The sequence below is a fragment of the Trichomycterus rosablanca genome, chromosome 20 (genome assembly GCF_030014385.1).
Source record: "Trichomycterus rosablanca isolate fTriRos1 chromosome 20, fTriRos1.hap1, whole genome shotgun sequence".
NCBI lineage: Eukaryota > Metazoa > Chordata > Actinopteri > Siluriformes > Trichomycteridae > Trichomycterus > Trichomycterus rosablanca.
Genome location: NC_086007.1, coordinates 18091087 through 18116746, shown reverse-complemented (window position 1 = coordinate 18116746; position 25660 = coordinate 18091087). Strand labels below are relative to the sequence as shown.

Sequence of the window (25660 nt, the reverse complement as noted above, 5' to 3'; positions counted from 1 at the left end):
GCAACACAATTAAAAAAGCTGGAACAGAGGCAAAATAAGAAAGAAAAGATAGAATATTAAAGTTACAGTGTTTTAAAACATTAAACAATAAGCAAGTGAATTGGTAACAGATGAGGGAAATAGGATTGAGTATAAAAGGAGAACTCAATCTTTACAAGCAATAATAATGGTGAGTTATGGTTTACCATTTCGTGCCAAACCTTATGAAAGAATTGTGTCAGTTCAAAATTTGTATGAAGCTGGAAAAAAAAACATTTTGTGAGTTTTGATTTTAGGCTGTAAAACAAAAACAAAAAAACTGACTATTTCAAAGGGGTATGAAGATTTTCTATAGGCACTGTAACATGCTGGACAAGCTTGATGCTCAAAAAACAAGTTGCAATACTTTTAGAAAATATTTACACCTTGTTATTTAGACCACACAGTAAACAAAAACTCCCTGCCAAATAAAAAGTCATCTTAAAATCTGACACCAGACCATCATACCTTTGCACTGAAGACCCTGGCGGAAAAGGCCACGGAGCAGTCTTTTGCAATGCTGGCAGACAGTGGGCCGTGTGTAGGAGTGCACTGCAAATGTGTGTGGCACTTTTACTTTACTCATCAGCATCTTGTCTAGGTGAACAGGTCGACCTGTGTAGAATCTTCGTGCATCACTGGGAGTTCGGGGCTGTAAATCAGATAGTATCTACTGGTTAATTTGTAAAATAATAGCATGGCAGTTTTATTCCATAAGAAAAGTAATGTTTAATGTCTGGAGGAGGTGAGGTTGTATATCAAATAACTGCATATTTTTTACACCTGTATATCACCTAGTTTTATAATGGTAAATACCACAACCTGAAAACTGATTAGTGATCCATTAAACAGTTATTATTATAACTAACAGTACCATTTTAGACTGATTTAAATTGCACATACGCAAAACAGTCATGTTACGATATACACTAGTCTGTAAAATACTGATGCTATACTTAAGTCATGGTACAAAGCTATGATACCTGAATATTTTTTTTTACAATTGACTAAGAAAGCCAGAGGTAACTTATTTGTGACTTTATTTAATACTTAACTAAATAAGCAGCTCTTTACCTAAGACTTCATTGAAGAAACAGCTTAGGATCTTTGAACTCATCTCAAATGTGTTACTGACAACTGTAAAATTGGTAATCATAGATGGAATAATAGGTTTTGCCGTGCACTAATATGTGACTCTCTTTGGTATAGCAGCAAAGGTCTTTATAAGCAAGTCAAAATATTATACTATATTTTGTCACATTTAGCATGTATTTACTGGTGACTGCATGTGTTTTAACTGTTACTGTGTATATGTATGTGGGTAAGCTTACCATCTGTGTGTGTGAGCGAACTAGATTTGTGTCATCTGCGGTTGTGCCGGTGCTGACACTGCTAAAAGATTCTGTGGTAGAAAGACGCATAGATTGGCTACTGGTGAGAGATGTGGTGGACAGCCGCCTCTTCCTTGCCCCGCTGCAGTTATTAGGAATGCTGAAAGCACAGCGCTTATGGTAGTTCAGTCCACAACCTAAAGGTGGGAAGATGATGGACCCCGTAACAATGATTAATCAAAAAAGCTTTTTTCCAAAAGCTCTACTGCTTTAATTGTTCTTACAGACCACTGTAAAAAACACAATCCAAAAACATAATGGACTTATCTTTACAGTATTTAACAGTACAAACCCCATTTCCAGAAAAAGTCTTGTAAAATGCAATTTCACAAAATATGTAAAATGCGATAAAAAGAAAAATCTGTAATTTGTCATCTTGAATCTTTAATTAATTTACAAAAGTAGAAAAAAAAAAGATTTCCAGAGTTGATCAACCTCATCATACTCTGTAAATATATAAATATAAACGCATAAATTGAATGTCTGCAACACACTCAAAAAAGCTGGGACAGGGGGTAGTTACAGGGTTTTAAAACATTCCACAATACACATGTGAGACAGGCAAACATGTTGGATCCTTTCATTCCCAATAAATGCAAGCAATGGTGGGCCATGGCTCACCACAACATTTCTCAGTGCAAAACTGCAAATAATTTAGGTGTTTTACCATCTACCATATATAATATTGTGAAAAGATTCAGGAAATCGAAAGACATCTCAGTCTGTAGTGCTAGGCCAGAAACCACTACTGAATGTGTGAAACTTTTAGTCCTCAGATGGCGTGGCAAAATGAACTAACATTATATTATAAATACAGGCACATGGGCTCAGGAGCACTTTGTAAAACTTTTGTCACCTAACACAGTCTACTACTGCTTTAAGAAATGCAACCAGAAACCAGTTACACAATGAGAAAGCCAAACATCAATTCTACGCAAAAACACCTCCACGTTCTCTGGGCCCAAGCTCATTTCAAATAAACCCAAAGATAGTGGAAAAATATGCTGTGGCCAGATGGGCCCACATTTCAGCTTGTCTTCGGATAAAAACAGATGACAAAGTGCGTGGATAAAAATGAGCATCCATACTATTAACATCTGGTATGAATACTGTAATGGTATGGAGGTGCATCAGTGTCTGCTGCATGGGTGACTTGCATATGTATGAAGGTACCATTAACATGGAGGTGTATTTTGGGATTTTAGAAAGACATGCTGCCATCAAGGCACTGTCTTTTCCTTGGAAGTCCATGAATATTTCAGCAAGACAATGACAGGCCTCATTCTCCATGAACTACAAATATTTAGCTTTGTAGACAAAGAGTGTATATGTTGCAGTCCAGATCTGTCTTCTATTAAAAATGCATGGTGCATTATGAGTAGAATCAGACAATGGTGACTGCTAAGAAGCTGAAATCTCATATCAAAAAATATGGAAACAAATCAGTGAAAACATTGGAAATCTTTACTTTCTACTTTTGTCTGTTGAAGATATTAGATAACTAACAAATCCCATTTTCTTATTTTTTGCATTTTACCAAATGTCCCAAAATTTCTGGAAATAGGGTTTGTATATAACAGTTTATTGAGTATATTAACACAAACTAATATATGTCAGGGTCTTCTTACCATCACATTTGAGGCCTTGTCTTACAAGGCCGAACAACATTTCTCCACAGTGGTCACAGAAAGCAGGGGCACGATATGAGTGCACATTTAGGGCATGCGGTCGAATCTGGAAATCCTCAAAAGTTGCAGCCGCTGCAAGAAAGATGTATACAATCAAATTCTAAACAGATAAAGCTAGTACATCCCTAAATTTACCTACATAATAATACTTTGGTGTCAATGAATGAGTTTTTTGGTAAATGTCCCACATTTTTTTAAGTGGTATGGGGTTAACTTCTTGACTAGATTCTTTAACACCGACTCCACCCTACAGCTGAGCCAGTCTATTAAGGTCCTGAGCCCTAAAGTGTCCTTAATGTATGATGCTGTTATCATACACAGCACAGTAGACATACTCAGTAGAAGTAGACTCATACAGTGTTAACAGCAACTGACTGCATACCTCAGAAAACCCGTCACTCAGGTAAACACCCAGGTTTACACCCATTTTAATGTTTCCGCACTAGATAATGTCCATTAGGTAGTTCACCACCTTCTCTGTAGTTTTCCTGCCATTAAGATATTAAAATATTTTGATGATACATTTACCAAAAAAGTTGACCTGTCAACATACATGCAGTCCAGTGTTAATTTCGTTGACGAATGATTTTCGTAATAGTTTTCGTCAACGAACCTTTTTTTCGTGACAAAAACGAGACGATAAATAAATAAAAACTACATAAAAGGATAAAAACTATGACGAAATGAATGGACACTTTCGTCAACGAATAAAAACGAGACGCCAATGTTTGGCAGGGACGACATCCAATCAGAACTGATTTAGTTTTGTGGAAGGTATGGACAAGTTAGAAAGAGATCCAATCATAACTACTTTAGCGTATGTGGAGAGGCGGGACAAGCCGGGTAGCCATCCAATCAGTACTAATCTCTTTTGGAGTACCGTGGTAAGACCACACTTGCACAAATTTGATCTAAACCCGGGAAGACCAGACTAGCCTGTGAACTTTAGCTGCGTCCGGAATCGCATACTTCCATACTCAATAGTACGCGAAACGAGTCCGCGAGAGCGGTTAGTATGTCCGAATACATATTATAAATAAAGAGGTACGCAAGAAGTACCCGGATGACCTACTTATTGGGCAGCCATGTTTGAGTATGCAAGCGATGCACACTTGCGGTCCGCTAATGTATCCCATAATGCAACTGGAGCTGCGTAGGCGTTCAAAGCGGAATGAGAAACAAGAAAGATAGTGGAAAACGGAGTCCTTTGTTCACAAGTGTAAGTAAGATAAATAAAATAAAACATTTTAAAGACGAATAAATAACAAAAACACGATAAATATCGTATAAATTTTGGCGAGTGGGGTTTGTAATGAGTCTGTAACTATGGTGATATTACGTCATCACGTCCTTAGGTAATCACTTGACGTTGGCAAGATGGCGCATGTAGTACGTAGCAGTGTTGTGTGCATACTGCTTACTTCTGTACTGAAAGTATGTACTTTTTTACCAGCCGAGTAGTGCATACTTCCTCCAATCAAGTACGTACTCTGTAAGTATGCGATTCCGGACGCAGCTTTTCTTTACTCATGGAACTAGGTTAACTCGACAATGTCAACAGGGAGAAAGAGGAGAGCCGATATATGGACACATTTCTCATTTGACGTCATGAAAAACAAGACGATGTGTAAACCACAACAAATCTGGAACGACATCTGGCACTGCTGGCAGTATAATGGCAACATAATGGCACTGCTGCTTTTATGGTACCCAGTTTTATAAAGAATGTAATATGCAATTTGTTATAAACAATGCATATATTTTTCAGGCAGAGCAGGCCTACTGGTCATTAATATTTTATTATTGTTATGCTCAATAAGCAAGGTCATGTAAATAAAGATGTTGTTTGAAATAAGTTAAATCTGTTTTTGTGTGTATTGCACATTCAAACATTAATAATATTCCATAACTGATTAAAAATGTTTCATTTTGTGTAAGTGTATATAATGACTTAAATAATTCAAGGGAACTGATGACAAAGCATTTACATTTTACACCCTTTATATTTTAGTCGACTGAATCAACTGTAGATTTAGTCGACTATATTCTTATAATAATTAGTCGACTAAAACTAAAACAATTAAGATGACTAAATTATGACTAAAACTAAATGACATTTTAGTCAAAAGACTATGACTAAAACTGAATCAAAATTTGCTGTCAAAATTAACACTGATGCAGTCATTTTAAAAAATAAATATAGAGGACACATGCATTTATATTCAGGGGTGCCAATGTTGACCACAGTGTAACACTTCGCCTCTGTGTGCTCTGGTGCTCCTGTGTGCCACGCCCCCCTCTCCTGTCTCCTGCCACGCCCTAGCTCATGATTGGTCCCCCAGGACTAATTGGCTCCAGCTGCCCTCTATTTAAGAGGTGCACTGGAGCACTAGAGTGGGAACTGTTTTGTAACTGTTTTGTAGGACTGCTATGGTGGCTTGTTTGGACTCTGTGTGGTTCTGGTCTCTCTCTTCAGTTAAGTCATGCTAAGTCATGCTAAGTCATGCTAAGTCAGGTTTAGTCATGTTATGTCATGCTAAGTCATGCTAAGTCATGTTAAGTCATGTTAAGTCATGTGAAGTCATGCTAAGTCAAGTCATGCTGAGTCATGCTAAGTTATGTTAAGTCATGTGAAGTCATGCTAAGTTATGCTAAGTCATATTAAGTCGTCATGCTAAGTCATGTTAAGTCGTATTTCTAGCTCATCATGTTATGCTCTCTTTACTAGTTCTGGTGATTAGCTTTTGTTAATAATAAATCTTGATTTAAGTTAAACATCTCTGCGTGTGTGTCCGCCCTTCTCTGTCTCGCTTTAACCCCCGTTTGTGACACACAGCCATAGTCTTACAATGTGCACTTGCTCTGATTACTACAGTGTTCCATTGTTTAATAAACAGGTACAAACCTCTAATTAATCTTAAAAAAAAAAAAAAAAAAAAAAAAAAAGAAAGATCAGCATCTAATTCAAGCTTCTTTCCAAAGTACTTCTTCAAAGTACACACTGCAGCCCTAAAACTATTTACACTAGACACTTTTATTTTTTACTGTTATCATACATAAGCTACATAGAAATATTGTAAATATATTTAATGTATTTTATTTTCAAATAAATAAGTTAAAATGCAGAGAACATTAAAAATATAATGTAAATATAATATAAATTATAACATATTAAAAACTAATAGGAGAGGAGTTTAAATTAAAAAGAATTTGTCCATTAGAAGTTATGACCATGGACAGTATGTCATTTTGACTAAAGTTTTATGACTCAGCTTTTTTCTGACAAAAGTGATAGGTCATGGAAATATGTTTTATGTATTTAGGAAGAATTAAGCATAATGTCTTCATTGTTTATGCAGTCTTTCTGTTAAACATAAACACAGTATTTTTTGCTGTCTTTTTTGCTGTCTTAAAAGATATTCTGTTCCATAATATATTTTTAAATGACTTAAACCGGAAATTAATTGGAGCAATCATAAAAGGGTATATGCCTGCATTTTGCCCAGCGTTTCTCGGTGGAACCAGAGCCACCTGACCAAGATAAAGTAGTGAAAATAAATAATAGAAAAAGAAGTATTAATAATAGTCAACACTGCCCAAATAAATAAAATGAAGAACAAATTTAAAACAATTCAGGAATCTATTCATACAGCCCAGTACAGGCCAGAATTTCCTACACTTGAGAGCTTATTTACCCAGTTCTTAAATTAACACTAAACATTGTTTTTCCTACAATGTAAATAATGTTGCTAAAGTTCTAGCTTTTTAGAGTGGCAAAAATTATTTTGAGGACAACTTTGGGCAACACCTGTGCAGCTTTCTGCTAAAATGTTGTAATCTCTAGGAGAATACAATGCACATTTACTGACAGTGAACATACCACAGAGATCATTTTATTCAATCACAATAAAGGGAAACCAAACTAGCCACACTGCCTAGGTTAGACCATGCCTCATTTGCAATGTGTTACAGTAAAATTGCTTTAAAAAAAAAAGTAAAAAGAAAAAATGTAGTAACATGTTAATACTAAAAAAGCCCTTGCTTAAATGAGTTTGATGTGAACATTTGAAAGTCTCTACCAGAGGTATGGGTGGCATAAAATATATATTAGCCAGGTAACACAATCCCTGGGGAAAAAAAAGCTTAACCCTCTACTGCACACATTATTATCCCATCATGAAAAACCATGATCAAAACCAACTCAAAGCACAATGTCAGGCAAAATTTTAGTGTTTTAATATGTTTAAGCTAATTACTTTTTTTACTGACCCCCTGGTCCCTATTCTGAATTTCTTTGATAATTTGCTGACTTTCTTTTCAGTGTAGTACTATTAAGTCCTTAATTGTTGGAGACTAACATTTATTATAAATATAAGCTTACTAGCATTTGACCCCATCAAAACAATCTACCTTCTCACTGCTGTAAACTTTCATTGATCACTTAACAGAGTTAATGATTATGTCAACCATTAGAGCCTGAACAGCTTAAACTGGCTACCCAACACTTAGAATCCATATTCCACATGTTGCATCAGTTAAAATTTAAATGATTAAAAAGAAAATACTTGCTTAATGGTATAATGACTACACAGTGTGGAAAAAGCAAATAAATAAAGCAATAATAAATGCAGTGTTTCCTAAATTTACATTGAATTTTATTTCATTGCAGACAGTATGAACTCAACATGTTTCATGTTTTGTCTAATCAGCTTAACTGATATAATACATCCATTTCTGCATTTAAGGCCTCCAGAAAAAATGGGACAAGGGCAAACTAAATAATGTTGTTATTTCAAGCAGGTAATGTCAACAGGTTATTGTAATCATGAATTGGTACAAAAGCAGTATCCATTAAAGGCTGAGTCAAAGGATCTCTAGTTTGTCAACAAATGCTTGAGAGAATTATTGAAATATTTCAAAACAATGTTCCTCAAAGAAAAATTGGAATAGACTTGCATAGTTCTGGCATGCATAATATCATTAATGTTGTTGGTGTTTTGGTGCAGCGCTTCCCAACCTTTTTTGCACCATGGACCAGTTTCATATAGGATATAATTTCACGGACCGGCGGGGGCGGGAGGATTTAAAATAGAAGAACTATAGAATGGAAAATTGGTGGGAACCCTGAGGTTTTTTTCGCTGCAACGAGACGCTGCTTCCACCTAGTGTTGATTAGAGACACTAACACCCCAAGATCTGTTGATGCATGCTCAATAATCCAGGTACACAAATCCACAAAGTTGAATCAGTTCATCTGGACACAAGTTTGTTGTAGAGATACGTTTAGTCACTCAATCCCAATGACTTCTTCAGTCTGAGCTGGTGTTGAATACCCCAACCTTATATGCAGTTGATTTGCATAACGACCGATCACTGCCCATTGCATAACAATGGAACCGGTGATCAGGTCCATATGCAATTCACAATGACCATTAATTACAATGGTCATGTGTGTCTTTCACACATGATTGGGGTAAAGCTCCTATTACGGCGTTGTACGATGGTGAGAGATTAAGTTCACAAGGGAGAATGCAAGCAACAACGTTTTAGCCTTCTTAGACTGTGAAATTGCTAGTAAAGATGGGGGACGTTTGAAAGTAAATGTATACCGCAAACCAACACACACGAACCAGTACTTAAGGTTTGACTCCCATCATCCTTTGGAGCACAAACTAGGAGTCATCAGGACGCTGCAGAGTAACGTAGTGTATGCTGTTAGGTGCCGGGAGGATTGTCGGGAACTGTACATCGGGGAAACTAAACAGCCACTGGTGAAACGAATGGCCCAACATAGAATATCAACCTCTTCTGGCCAGGACTCTGCGGTTTACACCCACCTGCAAGCCAGCGGCCACTCATTTAATGATGAAGATGTGCAGATCCTTGACAAGGAGGAACGCTGGTTTGAACATGGAGTCAAAGAGGCCATTTACGTGAAGAGGGAACGACCATCCCTGAACCGGGGAAGGGGCCTGAGAGTACATCTCTCACCATCGTACAACGCCGTAATAGGAGCTTTACCCCAATCATGTGTGAAAGACACACATGACCATTGTAATTAATGGTCATTGTGAATTGCATATGGACCTGATCACCGGTTCCATTGTTATGCAATGGGCAGTGATCGGTCGTTATGCAAATCAACTGCATATAAGGTTGGGGTATTCAACACCAGCTCAGACTGAAGAAGTCATTGGGATTGAGTGACGAAACGTATCTCTACAACAAACTTGTGTCCAGATGAACTGATTCAACTTTGTGGATAACACCCCAAGAGTATTGGAAATGTAATTGCTTGTAGTGATTTAGAATTATTCATTCTTTCTGTGCGGCCTGGTAATAAATAACCCATGGACCGGTAGAGGTCCACGGCCTGGTAGTTGGGGACCACTGTTTTAGTGCATAAAGGGCAAGAGTGCAAGCCTAAGCTAAACACCTGTAATTTCCGATGAGCTGGCGGCACTAAATCAATAGCTGAAGCAATAGCTGATATAACATCATGGGCAAGGGATTACTTTGGCAAACCTTTGTCAACCACTACAATACGTTACATTCAAAAATGCCACTGAAAACATTACTGGGTATAAAAGCTTTATGTTAACCATATCCAGAAGTGGCAACAACTTTTCTTGGCTTGGAGGAATCTGTGGAAGCTTGTACTGTGTTCAGACAAATCAGTATTTTTTATGGAACAAATGGATGCTGTGTGCTTTAGACCAAAAACAAAAAGGACCACCCAGATTGTTATTAGCAGCAGGTCCAAAAGCTAAAGTCTGTCATGGTATAGATTGTGTCAGCGCTCTTGGCAAAGGTCATTTACACTACTGTGATGGCATCATTAATGCAAACCAAGTACACTGACATTTTAGAGTAATATATGCTTCTTTCAAGACAACATCTTTTCCATGGATGTCAATGCATTACAAAGGCAACATTACAAAATGGTAAATGCTGCAGTGTTTTTTTGGAATGTGTGGCATGCATGAAATTCAGAAATAGAGGTATATAATCAAATGAAATGATGTTTAATGAACATGAAATATCTTGTTTATACTGTCTGCAATGAAATATGAGTCAAAGTAAATGCAGGAAACACTTATTATTAGCATTTCCCATACTGTCCCAACTTTTTCCAATTTGAACACATTCTGGTGTGTCCAATACAAAATCTTGTGTACACTGCCTGGTCCCAGCAATTCTTGAGGTAGACTGGCATTTTTTTCCCCAATTATGGAATTTACTTTGTATAGTTTATTATTCAGGTGTGCATTCCATTTAATTTACCAATTGTCCCTGATTTATGAGTTTATTATAGGTTTGATGTCTATTAGTGGGATCTGGTATTTAGCATGTGGCTTACTTTGCTACCCAATCTGCTTTCTTATTGCCCTGGAGCCCACAGTTTCCTGGTATCCAGTATAAGATGATGTTATTATTCTGCATGTAGAGTATAAATAATAGAGGTGCTAACACTGTGGAACACCATACTTTTGTAGTTTCAGAGCATTTACTATTTGTATAAACAAATCTGCTGTCAGTCACACAGGATTTAAACCAAGAGAGTGTGAGTTATTTAACACCTCTTACATTTTTATTTCACACCTACTACATTTTCTAGCATCTCCAGTAATATATACTAATATTATCAAGTTTTAAACGCTGCACTAAGACGTAACTGAACAAGAAAACAGACACATTCATTATCAGAAGACATAAATACATCATTTACCACACTATGCAGTGTCAGTACTATTGGGTCTAGATCCCAACTGAAATATTTCATAAATATTACTTCTTAATTACTTCTTAAAATTAATTATTAAGCATAACTGTTGGGAAACGTTTTTTTTTTTTTAGAATAACTGAAACAAAAGAAAGCTTTGATATTGGTCTATAATTAGACAGCACATATGAATCAAGATCAGGTTTCTTAATCAGGGGTATACTTGCTGCACATTTTAAAAAAATTGGGTACAAAACCAAGGCCAACAATTGTATTTATTATTAAGCAAGAGTTCTATAATGGAGTAGTCATGCAACATTGTAGATTCTGTTGCTGTTATATTTCTAGTAAGTTTGGATACTGTATCAGAAGAAATAATGAATTATGTATACATGACAAATATTTGACAAATGTATATGTATATATGACAAATAAAAGCATTCCATTTGTCCTACATTATCCTATTATCCTTATCCTCTTCCACAACCATTAAGATATGTTCATGTATATAAATGTAGCTCAGGAAAGCTGCTTCTTTTAAAAATTAATACTCATTAGGACTAGTTTCCTTTACACAAATTGCATTTTGACAATTATCTGTGATAATTTCATTCACAATTAAGTTCAAGAGTTTAAGAGAGGCTTTATTGTAATTTTATAGCTATATACAGTACATATTGAAATGAAACAACGTTCCTCCAGGCCCAGGGTGCAACACAGAACACAAGTGCAAAACAATACAATATACACAGTGCAGATAAAAAAAAAAAAACAGGACAGTAAATTCAAAGACCTACAAATAAATGCAAAAGACATTTCTTCTCTAAAGAAACTGAAGGAGATACGACAAGAATAGTGTTGGCCAGTACATGGTACTGAGTAAATGAAAAGTGAGGTTAAAAACAAATATTCTGAAATAGAGTTAGCAGCTCAGGGTTTTTATAGCAGCAGATATTAAAGCATTATAGCAGCAAAACATGCAATATTGTGCAAAGATGCACACAATGCAGTTGTGTATTGGAGTGTATTGGAGTTGTCGGAGGCCAGGGAACAAGACTGTGTTGATTGTGTGTGTGCATGTGTAGGTGTGAGTGAGTTTTTGTATGTGTGTATTAGTGTATGTATGTATGTATGTGTGTGTGTGTGTGCGCGTATACGTCCCCAAATCAGAAGAAATTGGGACAGCATGGAAAACGCAAATAATTAAAAAATACACTGAGTTTCTTACATTTACTATGACGGTATGAACCTGAGATATTTCATGTTTTTTCAGCATTTATTTCATTTATTAATAAAAATCCATTCCTGCATTTCAGGCCTGCAACACATTCCAAAAAAAGTTGGGACAGTAAAGCATTTACCACTTTGTAATGTTGCCATTAATTTTCACCACACTTAAAAGACGTTTTGGCACCGAGGATACCAAGCGATTTGGTGTTTCAAATTTTATTTTGTCCCATTCTTCCTGCAAACATGTCTTAAGATGTGCAACAGTACGGGGTCGTCGTCGTCGTCACATTTTTCGTTTTAAAATTCTCCACAGATTCTTTATTGGGGACAGGTCAGGACTGCAGGCAGGCCAGTCCAGTACCCGTACCCTCCTGTTCCGCAACCATGCCTTTGTAATATGTGCAGCATGTGGTTTTGCATTGTCTTGTTGAAAAATGCATGGACTTCCCTGGAAAAGATGACGTCTTGAAGGCAGCATATGCTGCTCTAAGATCTCAATGTACTTTTTCTGCATTAATGCTGCCATCACAGAAGTGTAAATTACCTTTGCCAACGGCACTGACACAGCCCCATACCATGACAGACCCTGGCTTTTTGACTTTTTGCTGATAACAGTCTGGATTGGTCCTTTTTGTCTTTTGTCTTTGGGCACAGTGTCCATTTTTTCCAAAAAAGACATGAAATGCTGATTCATCTAAACACAATACATGTTTTCACTGTGTGATGGTGCATCCTAGATGCCTCCGAGCCCAGAGAAGTCGACACCGCTTCTGGACATGGTTAACATATGGCTTCTTTTTTGCACATTAAAGTTTTAAGTGGCATTTGTGCATGTAACTCCGTATTTTAGTGCCAAAGTAATCCCTTGCCTATGTGGTTATATTAGCTATTGTTGAGTGAAGGTTCTTGATGCAGTGCCATCCAAGGAATCAAAGATCACGGGCGTTCAGCTTAAGCTTGCTTCCTTTGCCTTTACGCACTGAAATTCCTCCCGATTCCTTAAATCATTTATTGATATTATGCACTGTAGAGGGAGAAACATGCAAATCCCTTCAAATCTTTCTTTGAGGAACATTGTTTTAAAACATTTCAATAGTTTTCTCATGCATTTGTTGACAAACTGGACCATCTTTGCTCATCAAAGACTCAGCCTTTCCTGGATGCTGCTTTTGTACCACACCACAATTACAATCACCTGTTGACATCAACTGTTTGGAATCACATCTTATTTTATTTTTTATTTTTACCTCATTACTAGCCCTAAATTGCCTCTGTCCCAACTTTTTTTGGAATGTGTTGCAGGCCTGAAATGCAGGAATGGAGGTACATTAACAAATGAAATGAAGTTGAGCAGACAAAACACGAAATATCTATGGTACAATCTGTTTGCAATCAAGTCAAAGTAAATGTAAGGAACATTGCATTTTTATTTTATTTGCATTTTCCACACTGTCCCAACTTTTTCTGATTTGGGTTTGTAAGTTTGTGTATGAGTGTGACTATAAATGTGAATGATGTGTCACAGTGTAAGTGAGTATGTATGTATGTATGTGTGCATTTGAGTATGTGTGCATTTGAGTATGTGTGTGTGTGTGTACGTATGCGTGTGTGTATGAGTGTATATTTGTGTAAGCGTAATTGTGTCAGAATCTAAGACTGTATGTATGTGGATGTATGCATGCGAGTTTGTGAGTGTGCATGCATGTCTGTGTACATGTGTGTAATGTGTTTGCAGTGTACGTATCTTGTAGTGTTAGTGTCTGTGTGTGAGTTTGTGAGTATGGATGTATCTGTGTTAGTTTAATTTGTGTCCGTGTGTGTTTTTGGATGCATGTGTATGTGTTTAGAGTGGGATATTTACTTAGCCTTCTCAGAAGGTAGAGACACTTAGGTGTACCTAGTTATAGAGCTGGTGTTGAGGGCCCAGGTGAATTTTTCCACCAGGTGAACACCAAGGAATTTGGTGCTCTTGACTATCTCCATGGAGAAGCCGTTGATGGTTAGTGAAGAATGGTTACTCTGTGTTCTTCTGAAGTCAACGAAGTCATTTTTCCACATTCAAAGAAAGATTGTGGACTCTACACCTGTCTGTTAACCGCTGCACTCCCTCTCTATAAGCTGACTCGTTTTTGCTGACCCACCATGGTTGTGTCATCTGCGAATTTTATGATGTAGTGGGTGCTGAAAGATGTTAAAGATGTCTGTGAGGACATCTGCCAGCTGGTCTGCACATTTTTTAAGCACTCTGACATGAATGTTGTCTAGTCCAGCAGCTTTCTGTGAGTTGACACTGCGTAGTTTTTCTTACATCAGCCGTGATGAGATGAAGCAACCTGGTCATCGGGTGGTGGGATGGTCTTCCTTGCCACAATGTTGTTCTGTGCCTCAAATCGAGCATAGAAGTTGTTTAGCGCGTCTGAAAAGAAGGCATCACTGTTACAGGCGAGTGGTGTAGTCCTGTAGTTGGTGATGGCCTGGATGCTCTGCCACATGTACTGTGTGTCACTGCTGTTCTGGAAGCAGCTGTGGATGCTCTGGCTGTGTGCATGCTTTGCTTCTCTGATTGCCCGTGACAGTTTGGCTCTCACTGTTCTCAGTTGAAGCCACCCTAAACATGTCAGTGTGCTCAAAACAGTCCTGAAGAGCAGAAATAGGTCCTTGCTGGCAAGGTTTTTACCCATTTCAGTTCTGGTTTGGAGCGTCCAACGAGGGATCAGCATTACAGAGATGTGGTTTGAGTAGCCAAAGTGGGGACGGGGTTCTGCCCTGTACGCACCAGAAATGTTTGTATAACCAGTCCAGTGTGTTCACTCCTTTTGTTGCAAAGTCCACATGTTGGTAGAATTTAGGAAGCACAGATTTGGGATTTGCATGATTGTAATTCAATGAAGGATCGTAAATGTTTATTATCCGGCGATAATAAACAGTCCATCTGAATGAGTGTTCTGCAGTTCGCTAATAGCTCCATACAATTTACACAATGCCTCCTTCGTGTTTGCGCTGGAGGGAAGATACACCGCGGCGGTGGTGAATTCCCGTGGTAAATAAAAAGGTCTGCAGCCTTTTGGCTAGCACGGACCCCAGCTCGCTTTCCATGCTTCTGCTTCCTCATGCACCACTTGCAGCACCTCCTCCCACGGTCTCCGGCTTAAGGCAACACGAGGACTGCAGGCCTGAGGTTTCCTGTAGCCAGCTGTGCAGCTAAAGACAGCAATTTCTCCTCCCACTGTCAGAATAACTCCAGAAATGAAAACATGTTTTCCACAGGACTCAAGAAAATTAAACAGCTTATTATAAAAGCTTAGCAGAACCCTTTTTCACCCATGCATTCTGCTAATCGGGGTCCTTACACAGTGTTTGAGGACCCCACCCACATAGTCCGGTTATCCCACCCACATAGTCCGGTCATCCCACCCTAGCAGAAACGTGCCTGCTGCAGGCACTGCCAATTATGCCCACTAGATGGCGCCAGCTGACAGTAGAGTCCCATGCTGTTATCTGTACAGTTGACTTATTACTAGAGATGCATGAGTACCGATACTAGTATCGGGTATTAGCCCGATACCGCGCTCATTAACTCGTACTCGCAAACGAGGCTCCGATTCTAAACATCCGATACCTTGTGCCTAGTGCACGTTGCTGCGTTAACGCAGGGATTTTCAACCTGCAGTGCTTGTCTGGGGGGGGGCTGACATTGCGAGATTTTTTTTACTTCTAAAACTAAAGCAATTCATTTTTCACCCACCGGAGACAGATTGAATTATTCTCACTGACCACGCTCACACGCACGTTTAATGTTATTTAGTTCCGTTTGAAAAAAAAAAAAACCTTCAAAATGGAGCTAACAGCGAAGATAACCAGTTACAAAAGCAGCTACCGCTGTTATAGGACGTGTGTGTGTCTTTAATACTCTGTTCACAGTGTCGATACAAGTGATTCAGGAGTCGACTCGTTTCTTTTCTCAGTCATCTCTCCGTGTTTACTGTTATAATGAATGATGCGGTTGTAAATAAACACCAAATACTACAGAACATTTTGTGTGACTCGCTTACATTATAAAGCTCAGGCTTAATTATACTGGTTATTACCACAGAGCGGGAGCCGACTCAGAGTCGTTTACGATTTACCGAGGTGAACCACGAATGGATGTGCTGATAGAATCGGCTCAGATGGGATCGGACTGTATTATCCTTTTAAAGTAAATATTTCAATCAGCAGAATCGCATCGCATGTATGATGTGCACAACATTAATTACGTGCGTTTATTAATGAACGTTAGCTTGTCAGAAACTTTCTCAATGATGGCTGTGCGGTGTTATTTTTTTTTACAATTAGTGATGGCAACCCAAGCAACTACACTATTCCATAATGCTCCAGATTGCATCATTCTAAATAGGTATCGGTATCGGCGAGTACAAAAATACATGTACTTGTACTCGGTTGGGAAAAAATGGTATTGATGCATCCCTACTTATTACTAACAATTTTGTTGTATCAAACTTTAGCCGTTTTCTCTGTGGTTTTAATCAGAGACTGAGGCCTGTAGGTTTAAGGCTGCCATGCCAACAATGTCTTTCCTGCTTGACTGCCAGACTGTTCTGGGAATCAGAAGTCAATGCACTTAAAATGTTCAGAGCTCACACGAACAGACTTTATTTTACCACAGACTGAACTGAAAGGTAACCTAGTCATTAGGGGTGCACTTTAAATTGCACTACAAGAACCAGTTCCAAGCTCATGTAAATAGGGAGGGTTGCAGCAGGAAGGGCATCTGGCAATACGGTCAGAGTCCTATTTGTTTGCAATGCTCCTGGACAGACTAACAAGCTAAGTTAATGTCCATGGAATATGTTGTTCATGGATGACACTGTGATTTGTAGCGAGAGTAGGGAGCAAGTTGAGGAAAGCCTGGAGAGATGAAAATGTGCATTGGAAATAGGGGTAATAAAAGTTAGAGGAGTACAACAGTACATGTATGTAAAAGAGATGGAGGGCAGCAGAAAAGTTAAGTTGCAAGGAGTTGAGGTGATGAAAGTGCATGAGTTTAAATACCAGGGATCAAGTGTGCAAAGTAATTAAGAGTGGGGTAGAGAGGTAAAGAAGAGATTGCAGGCAGTGAGGCATGTTATATGATTTGTTAAGTAGCAGAAATAAAACTTCTGCAATTCTCATTGGGAGTGAAAAGGACGAACAACATTACATTCATTAGAGGGACGGCGCAGGTAGAATGTTTTGGAGACAAAAATAAGCAGAGATGGTTTGGGCATGTGCAGAGAAGAGATGATGAGTTACATCTGGATGATCAATTAATCTCTTAATGCTTTTAACTTGCTATAACTTATGTTTTCTTTATTATATTAATTTTATTTATACATATTTAATTTATTCTAATAAGCTTAATTATCTTCTAGGCCACCCCAGGAGGATGGGACCTAGTGAGCCAGGTTCCTCCCACGGTTTCTTTGTTGTAATTTATAAGGGAGTTTTTTTACCATGCACTTGGCTTGCTCATCAAAGGTCTTTCTTTACCGTGTCCACTGTAATAAGCACTATACAAATAAATTTGACTTGACTTTTATATAACAAAACAAATTCTTGCAAATGCTGCGTGCCGGAATTACTGCTGGTAGACCAGAACTTTCTAACCTGATTGGTCCCATACAAAAAAAAAAAAACTTGGTTTCCACAATGAAACGCTATGGGAGCTTGAGCACTCCGCTACCGATAACAGTGCACAGTACACTGATCTACAAGTGACAATAGCCAAGCTAACTACCCCAAGCAAATGCCTCAATGATAAGAACAAGGACCTTGAAGCATGCTCTACAGTAGAAAGAATAATTTGCAAATTGTTAGAATACCAAAAGGACGCAAAGGTGTGAAAACATGTTTTCCACAGGACTCTAGGAAACTTCAGGACTTCAGCACCACTGCTAGATTGGGCCCAAAGAATGCTACATAAGAAACCAAAGATGGCAGTGGGCTGAGACCTTTCAGCACTAGATTGAACTTTTTTCATTCACAGAACAAGATTTCTTTTGATTTCTCGTATGCTTAAGAAAAACAAAGATGCTCTTAAGAATGTATAGTGTTTTTTCATTTACGGCATGTGTTTGGCTTAATATATAATCCCACTAATTCTGACTCAATTAAAACCACACTATGCATGCATTAACACAGAGAAAGCATGGATCCATGCAAGAATCAGCAGTTTCTGAAGCTGCCAGCGTTCATTAGGGCTGCACCCTTGACTTAATTTCATGGCTTTATGAACACGCCAATTCTTTGCACTTAGGATCCCTTATTACTATCAAAATTCGAGAAGATGAGGAAATTCCAGAGGTGCTGTAGAATTTTTTCGCTAAAGAAGGTTCATAAATCATCTATTTGTGCTAAACATGGTATTATGTAGGGGTGGGGCGACGCATCGACATAGTCGACGTAATCGATTACGGAAACACGTAAATTAGCACAAACGTGCGTTGACGCGTCGCAAAGATGGCCACGCCCACTAAAAACATGGCTTTCTCTGGGGAAGCTGCGGCTACAAAACTCGCACACTAGCATCTAAAGTTTAGGAGTGTTTCTCACAAAGACACAACAATGTGGTACTCTGTAAACTTCGCAAAGTGAAGATGGTTTATCGCAGCTGTACGACCGCTATGCTCGAGCACATGAAGCACAAGCATCCCGGAGCGCATTTTCAACGTCACGTCGGCAAAACACGCCAGTAAGTTTGTTTACATTTACTTCTTCACCCTAGCGTCATATATTAGGGTTATTAACACATGTAGCTACTGTGCTAACAGTTCATTTTTAAAAATCACTTTCCTACCTATTTGTTATACATCCTTTTGTTTATATTTTGACAACATAAGCACATAACATGGTAAAATTATGCAAATGGATAATTTTAAAATTCCATTAGAACAAGTCGAATTGCTATAGACCAATTTCAAAGGTCTAATTAAATAAGCAAATCAAATTATTATCAAATCACCCCATCAGACTCTTGAAGAATACTTCTGCTTCTACTTACTGACTTTATGAGGCTCAGACATTTATACTGTACATTTCACTTTACGTTGGTTTGCAATCCTATTGTTCTAAATTCCTAAGGTAAAATAGTCTCAAAATCACAAGATGAGTACTAGTGTTCTTTATGATTGTGGGGGTGGCATTTGATAAGATTTTGATTTGACTTTTTAATAAGTTTGCTATCCCATCATCCCAGATTACTACAGTAAAAATGTCTGAAATGTATTTCATTAATAAGAGTTAATGCTCTTAAAGAAAAAAGTGGAGTGCTTTGATAATAATTTGATTTGCTTATTTTATTAGACCTTTCAAATTGGTCTATAACAATTCCACTTGTTTTAATGGAATTTTAAAATTATCCATTTGCATAATTTTACCATGTTATGTGCTTTTGTTGCCAATATATATATTATTATATCTAATATATAGTATATTAAGATGTAAAGAGACGCTTTATCCTCTTCAGTGCTTCGCAACTGTATTACCGTAAAACGGGGTGTAGGCGCACAGTAAAACTTGTAGCGCAGATAGCGTGACCGCGGTCGGACTTTAAAACTAAGAGTACAGTTTACAAATCCGTGGGTACGGATTACTAAACCGTGCGTACGGATTACTAAACTGTGCGTACGGTTTACTAAACCGAGGGTACGGATTACTAAACCTAGGGTACGGATTTTGCTCTTCACATATTATGGACCCGTAAGGGGCTCCATAATTTCTGCACCATTGCCTTACCCCAACTGCAACGGTGCATTATGTAAGATTGTTATTCTGCTGTTTTTTATTTTTCTGTTTACTTTAATGTCGTGTTGGAGGAAGAGAATAGTTCAAACTAACATTACAGCCCGTCACTACAGCCTGTAATTTTATTTATTTATTAGATAGATAGATAGATAGATAGATAGATAGATAGATAGATAGATAGATAGATAGATAGATAGATAGATAGATAGATTCTTTATTGATCCTTTGCAGGAAATTTCTTTGTTACAGCAGCTCAGACAACAGTCAACAACAACTTCTTTTATACATACAACATTAACTTACAGTGCAAAAACAAGCAATAAGATAAAAATGTACAGTATGGTACTATATACATGTAAACTTTTTATGGTGCATGCATAGCATACAGAAGTAAGTATTTCTTATAAATGATTTATTTGAATTATTGTGAACTGTTAAACAGTCTGATAGCAGTTATAAGAAAGGATTTTCTGTAGCGTTCAGTCCTGCATTTAGGAGGAATCAATCTGTGACTGAAGGTGCTCTGTCGAAACACCTCCAGGGAGTGAAGTGGGTGTGAATTGTTGTTGATAATTGAGTTAAGCTTTGTGAGCATTCTTAACTCTGCTACCTGCTGAACTGAGTCCTTTGCACTTCATTGATGTAAAAATACATTTACCACTGATTACCATAACTACATGTTACACCAGAATGAAGTAATTCCATACTTCATAACCATTTAAGTTTGAAGTCTAGTTTTTAAGTAGAATATTGATTCTATATTTCAGGTAAACAGTTGCTGTGACATACAGTTATAAAATAAAACTGTCACAGCAATTTAAATTTAAGATCTAGTATTTTTCTGATGAAACATCTGACAACACAGTGATGATTATGCCCCTATCATTGTTATTCTGATCTGTTTTATGTTTCTCTTTTTAAGGGTCAAGCAAAGAAATGTGGATGACTTTTTAAACAAGCTGGAATATGCAAAGAAAAAATTCCTGTTGTACTGTACATCTGTATATGCATATATAACAAATAAAGACATTCTATATTCCTTTACTTGAATTTTACAAGCTCCCATATTATGGGAGATTTAATGTTTGACATTACAATAAAGGTACCTATTACTGCAGGTATTTTTGCAGAATACTTCCCTGAAGTGTATATTGTGTTAAGAGAAGATAAGAGAAAATATTAAAACATTAAGATGAATTCTGTTTTTCATTATTCTATGTAAGCGCACACATAAACCTCTTTTAAATAAAGCAGTAAATAAATTTAGACTAAATCGAAAAAGTAATCGTTAGATTAATCAATAAAAAAATAATCGTTAGGTGCAGCCCTAGTATTATGCAATGCGAACTGATTTCTATCTGTTGATGCATGCGCAATAATCCAGGTACACAATTCCACAAAGTTGAATCAGTTCATCTGGACACAAGTTTGTGTCCAGATGAACTGATTCAACTTTGTGAAACTGATTTCTAGTTTCCTTTTTCTTAAATCAGACTTTCCCACATACATAACAACATCCCATATGTGACAGGTGTTGTCAAACGCCAACAGACCATGTACACACATTTTGGTCTTGTCCCTCTCTGTACCTGCACTGAGCCCAACAATACCTATACCCATTCAGCCCAACAGCCTTGTTTGGGGTGATTCTTATATTGGTCTCTCTTTCATCTTCAGGAATCAAGATTGTATCTTTACTCACTTTCCTTGCCAGACGTCTTATACTTCTTAATTGGATATCCCCTATACTTCCATCACATAGTATGGATAAGAGACGTTATTAGTGTGGTAAAAATAAAATAAAAATTGATATACTGTGAATGGCTCTGTAGGAAGATTACACAAGTTGGGAACACTGAGTATGTATGAAAAATACCCCACCCTGGACTGCCTTTAACAGACTAAATTCTCTCTTATCTTTACTTTGTGTTTTAACACAGTGACTGATTTAAATGTGGAAAGTGTGTATTGGGCTGATTATACTGTATATAAATAACACATTTGCATCATTTCAACAACTGGCTGATTTTTGTTACCAAAAAACTAATGTTATATACATTTATGTTTTGCTATATTGTTTTGAAAATTTAAAAATAAATGAACTACAAATAGTGGTACAGTAGTAAAAATAAAGAATGAAAATAAAATAAACAATAAATAAATTAATAGCATTGATCCCAGAGCTGTGGTTTGGCTTTTCAGTATATAAAGGACCTACACTTGCCCTGACACCACCTGTTGCTTTAAAGTTTATAAAACCTTGTCACATACTTTTTAGAAAAAAACAATTGCAAATGTGATCCACAGTAATATTTGGTACAAATACTCACCAGACAGCACCACCTCCACCAGATCACCCTCCTGGATATCTGTTGAAGCCTTGACTAATTGGAGGATGTTGTTGGAACTTGTGTCATGCTTGAACAGAAGGATTTTGTCATATATCCCATAGAAGCCACACTCAGGAAACTGCCAAAAAATTCAAAATAATTACTATGTAGTTGCATAATAGGGACATATGAAAATATTTGTATTGTTACTATACAAGTAGAAAGATTATATAAATTAATACATTATATAAAAAGCAAAACACTTAAGCTACATAAGCTATATATTTGCACACATGCATATATATAGTCATGTGAAAAAGTTAGGACACCCCATGAGAACCTTTGTCTTTTTAAACATATTTAAACATATGGACATTTGAGCTTCATTTGAACAGTATTGAGAGATGGAGCTTATATAACTAAACAAATAAAACTGAAAAAAATACTTTTAAACACAAGTTGTAAAATGTAATGAACAAAAATGGAAATTTATTGTGAGGAAAAAGTTAGGACACCCTATGCCCTAATAGCTGGTATTTCCCCCTTTGGCTGAAATAACCTCAATTAGACATTTCCTATAACCATCTACCAGTCTCTGACACCGACTGGGAGAAAGTTTTTCCCACTCCTCCATGCAGAATTTCTTCAGCTGTGTGAGGTTTGAGGGGTTTCTTGCATGCACAGCCCATTTCAAATCACCCCACAGTATCTCAATAGGATTAAGATCCAGGCTTTGACTCGGCCATTCCAGAACTTTCCATTTCTTTCTTTTGAGCCATTCCTTGGTAGATTTACTGGAATGTTTTCGGTCGTCATGTTGCATGGCCCCCCTCCGCTTCAGCTTCAGTTTTTGGACAGATGGTCTTACATTTTCCTCAAGCACCCTCTGATATAGTGAAGAATTCATCGTGGATTCTATAATGGAGAGCTTGCCAGGCCCTGCTGCTGCAAAGCAGCCCCCAAACCATGAAATTTCCACTTCCATGCTTCACAGTTGGTTCTTCACAGAGGTTTTTGTGCTCAAATGCTGTGTTGGGTTTGCACCAAACGTGTCTTCTGTTATTGTGCCCAAATAATTCAACTTTGGATTCATCTGTCCAAAGCACATTGTCCCAAAAGTCCTGGTCTTTGTCTAGGTGTTCTCTGGTAAACTTTAGTCTTGCCCTGATGTTTGCCCTGTTGAAAAAAAAATGAAACTTGTGCAGTCTTTTTCTGATTGTAGATGCATGTACCCTGACATCACTGTGGCAAGAGCTACCTGTAGGTCCCATGATGACATTGTAAGATTATTGGAGACTTCTTTACACATCTTGCAGTCTGCTCTTGGGCTGAATTTGCTAGGACGGCCTGACCTGGCCATGTTGGCAATTGTTTTAAATGTTCTCCACTTGAGAATAATTTTCCAGGCAGTGGAATGGCTAATTTCTAATTGTTTTGCATCTACAATTTCTGAAGGCCTCTTCAGATCTCACCATTGTGATACCACTCACTTCAACAATCAAGAGCAAACCAAACTAATGTCTGAGGTTTAAATAAAACTCCAATGTCCTCTAACGATGGTCTAATCATTGCAGCTGATGTGGTGCACCGGATTCTAATTTTAGACATTTTAAGAAGTAATAAATGTGGGGGTGTCCTAACTTTTTCCTCACAATAAATTTCCATTTTTGTTCATTGTTTTGTACATTTTACAACTTGTGTTTTTTTTTATTTAGTTATATAAGCTCCATCTCTCGGTACTGTTCAAATGAAGCTCAAATGTTCATATGTTTAAATATGTTCAAAAAGACATGGGGTTTTCATGGGGTGTCCTAACTTTTTCACATGACTGTATAAACACACCCGCGCTGCAATAACAAAGTAACATAGTAGTTTACTGATTAAACACTAGAGGCAAATTAACACATACTGTGCATGAAAATAAGCTCTGGAGTCCAACTTAACACCTACAATAAGTGCAAACAGTGTGTTGTAAGAACATGTCATTTTTATTCTGCAAATTTACTGAAAACCTCTGAAATGTGATCAAGAGAAAGATGGATGTTACAAGCCATCAAACAAGATGAAACTTCTTAAAGCTTTGCACCAGGAGTGGCAGAAATGTCACTCAGTGTGAAAGAGCATGTAACAGACTTGTGGAGAGCATGCCAAGATGTATGAAAGCTGTGTATGATGTATGTTAGCAGTGACATGAATTAGAGTTCCATTCCATTCAGATTTAAGAGAGCCAGGTACCTGCTATTGCTTACACAGGTCTTAGCAGTTGCTAAGATGTAGCTAGGTGGTTGCTAAGATGTACTGAAATTTTTAAACTGTTGCTAGTGGGTTGCTAAGGTGCTTCATGTGGTTGCTAGCGTGAGTGCTGGTATGTATGTAAATGTGAATACTTTTGCTTAGACTGGACATTGAGTTTGAGCAAGCATGCAGGTGATAGATGTGCAAATACTTTTGCTCAGACAGGTGACTGTGTGTGCAAGCATGTAGTTGGTGGGGTGTTAATACATTTGCTTAGACTGGTGATTGTGCTTGTAAGCACATAGTTGGTGGCAGGGTGAATACTTTTGCTCAGACAAAAGATCTGTGCAAGTTCGCGGTTGGTGGGGATGCAAATACTTTACTCAGACAGGTGATTGTGTTTGTTATCACACAGTTGGTGTTAGGAGTTTAAATACATTTGCTTTGTTTGTAAATTAGAGCTTGCTGACCTGCACTGAAAGTGGACATAATTTTGGTGGCTGTGTGGTAAAGAAAATATAGTGTTTTTAATAGGGGTAAAAATGAATGGGAGTGAATGAGAGGAACGAGGAGTGTTAATAAAAAAAATGAAAGAATGCAGGTCAAAATGATTTCGAATTTGAGCTGGTGTATTTGGTGTCTCTGTATATACTTGTGCTCAGTTGGGTAGGTTTGGTTGAGGGGTAATTTGTTGCAGGATAGTTGAAGCTAAGGGGCTATTTAGCTGTTTGGAAGCTGTGGTTAAGGGGTAATTGGATGTGGGATAGTTGAGGCTGAGGGAGTATTTAGCTGTTGGGGTAATTTTATTTAACCAGGAAATTAATCTCACTGAGATTTACAATCTCATTTGCAGGAGAGTCCTGGCCAAGATAGGCAGCAATATAATACATAGTTACACTTAAACAACATACAACAAACATGTTTACATAATATAAACAATTCAATGATCATTTAAAACAATTACAAGCCGTTTTTCCTATATCCATTTTCAAAAGCATGTTTTTAAAATTAAATTAAAACTTAAATTCACCAAATCCTGCAATTTTAAAACATTCTGCAGTATATTCCAGTCTGATGGTGCAGCATAATTAAAAGCCTGTTTTCCTAATTTTGTGCGTGCCAAGGAGACCTTAAGAAGATACAAAGTGTGAGAGTGCAGACAGTAATTTCCAGGTTCTTTACGATTTATAAAATTGCATAAATAAGAAGGTAATAAACCTAGGATAGACTTATAAATTAAAGTGTACCAATGGATTAGTCTTC

The 25660-nt window shown here is 37.4% G+C and overlaps 1 protein-coding gene across 3 annotated transcripts in view; it reads right to left on the bottom strand.

Annotated features, from left to right (window-relative positions):
* Window positions 1–25660, bottom strand: part of prkd2 (protein kinase D2) — a 64457-nt gene that overhangs the window by 33215 nt on the left and 5582 nt on the right. For 2 of the 3 annotated variants that reach the window (XM_063016338.1, XM_063016340.1), the window contains exons 2-5: window positions 22163–22301; window positions 3038–3169; window positions 1350–1546; window positions 487–670 (exon numbers count right to left, since the gene is read on the bottom strand). In XM_063016338.1, the coding sequence (XP_062872408.1) occupies window positions 487–670; window positions 1350–1546; window positions 3038–3169; window positions 22163–22301 (652 nt within the window). The remainder of the gene's footprint in view (window positions 1–486; window positions 671–1349; window positions 1547–3037; window positions 3170–22162; window positions 22302–25660) is intronic. The other variant, XM_063016339.1, reaches the window with a different exon arrangement.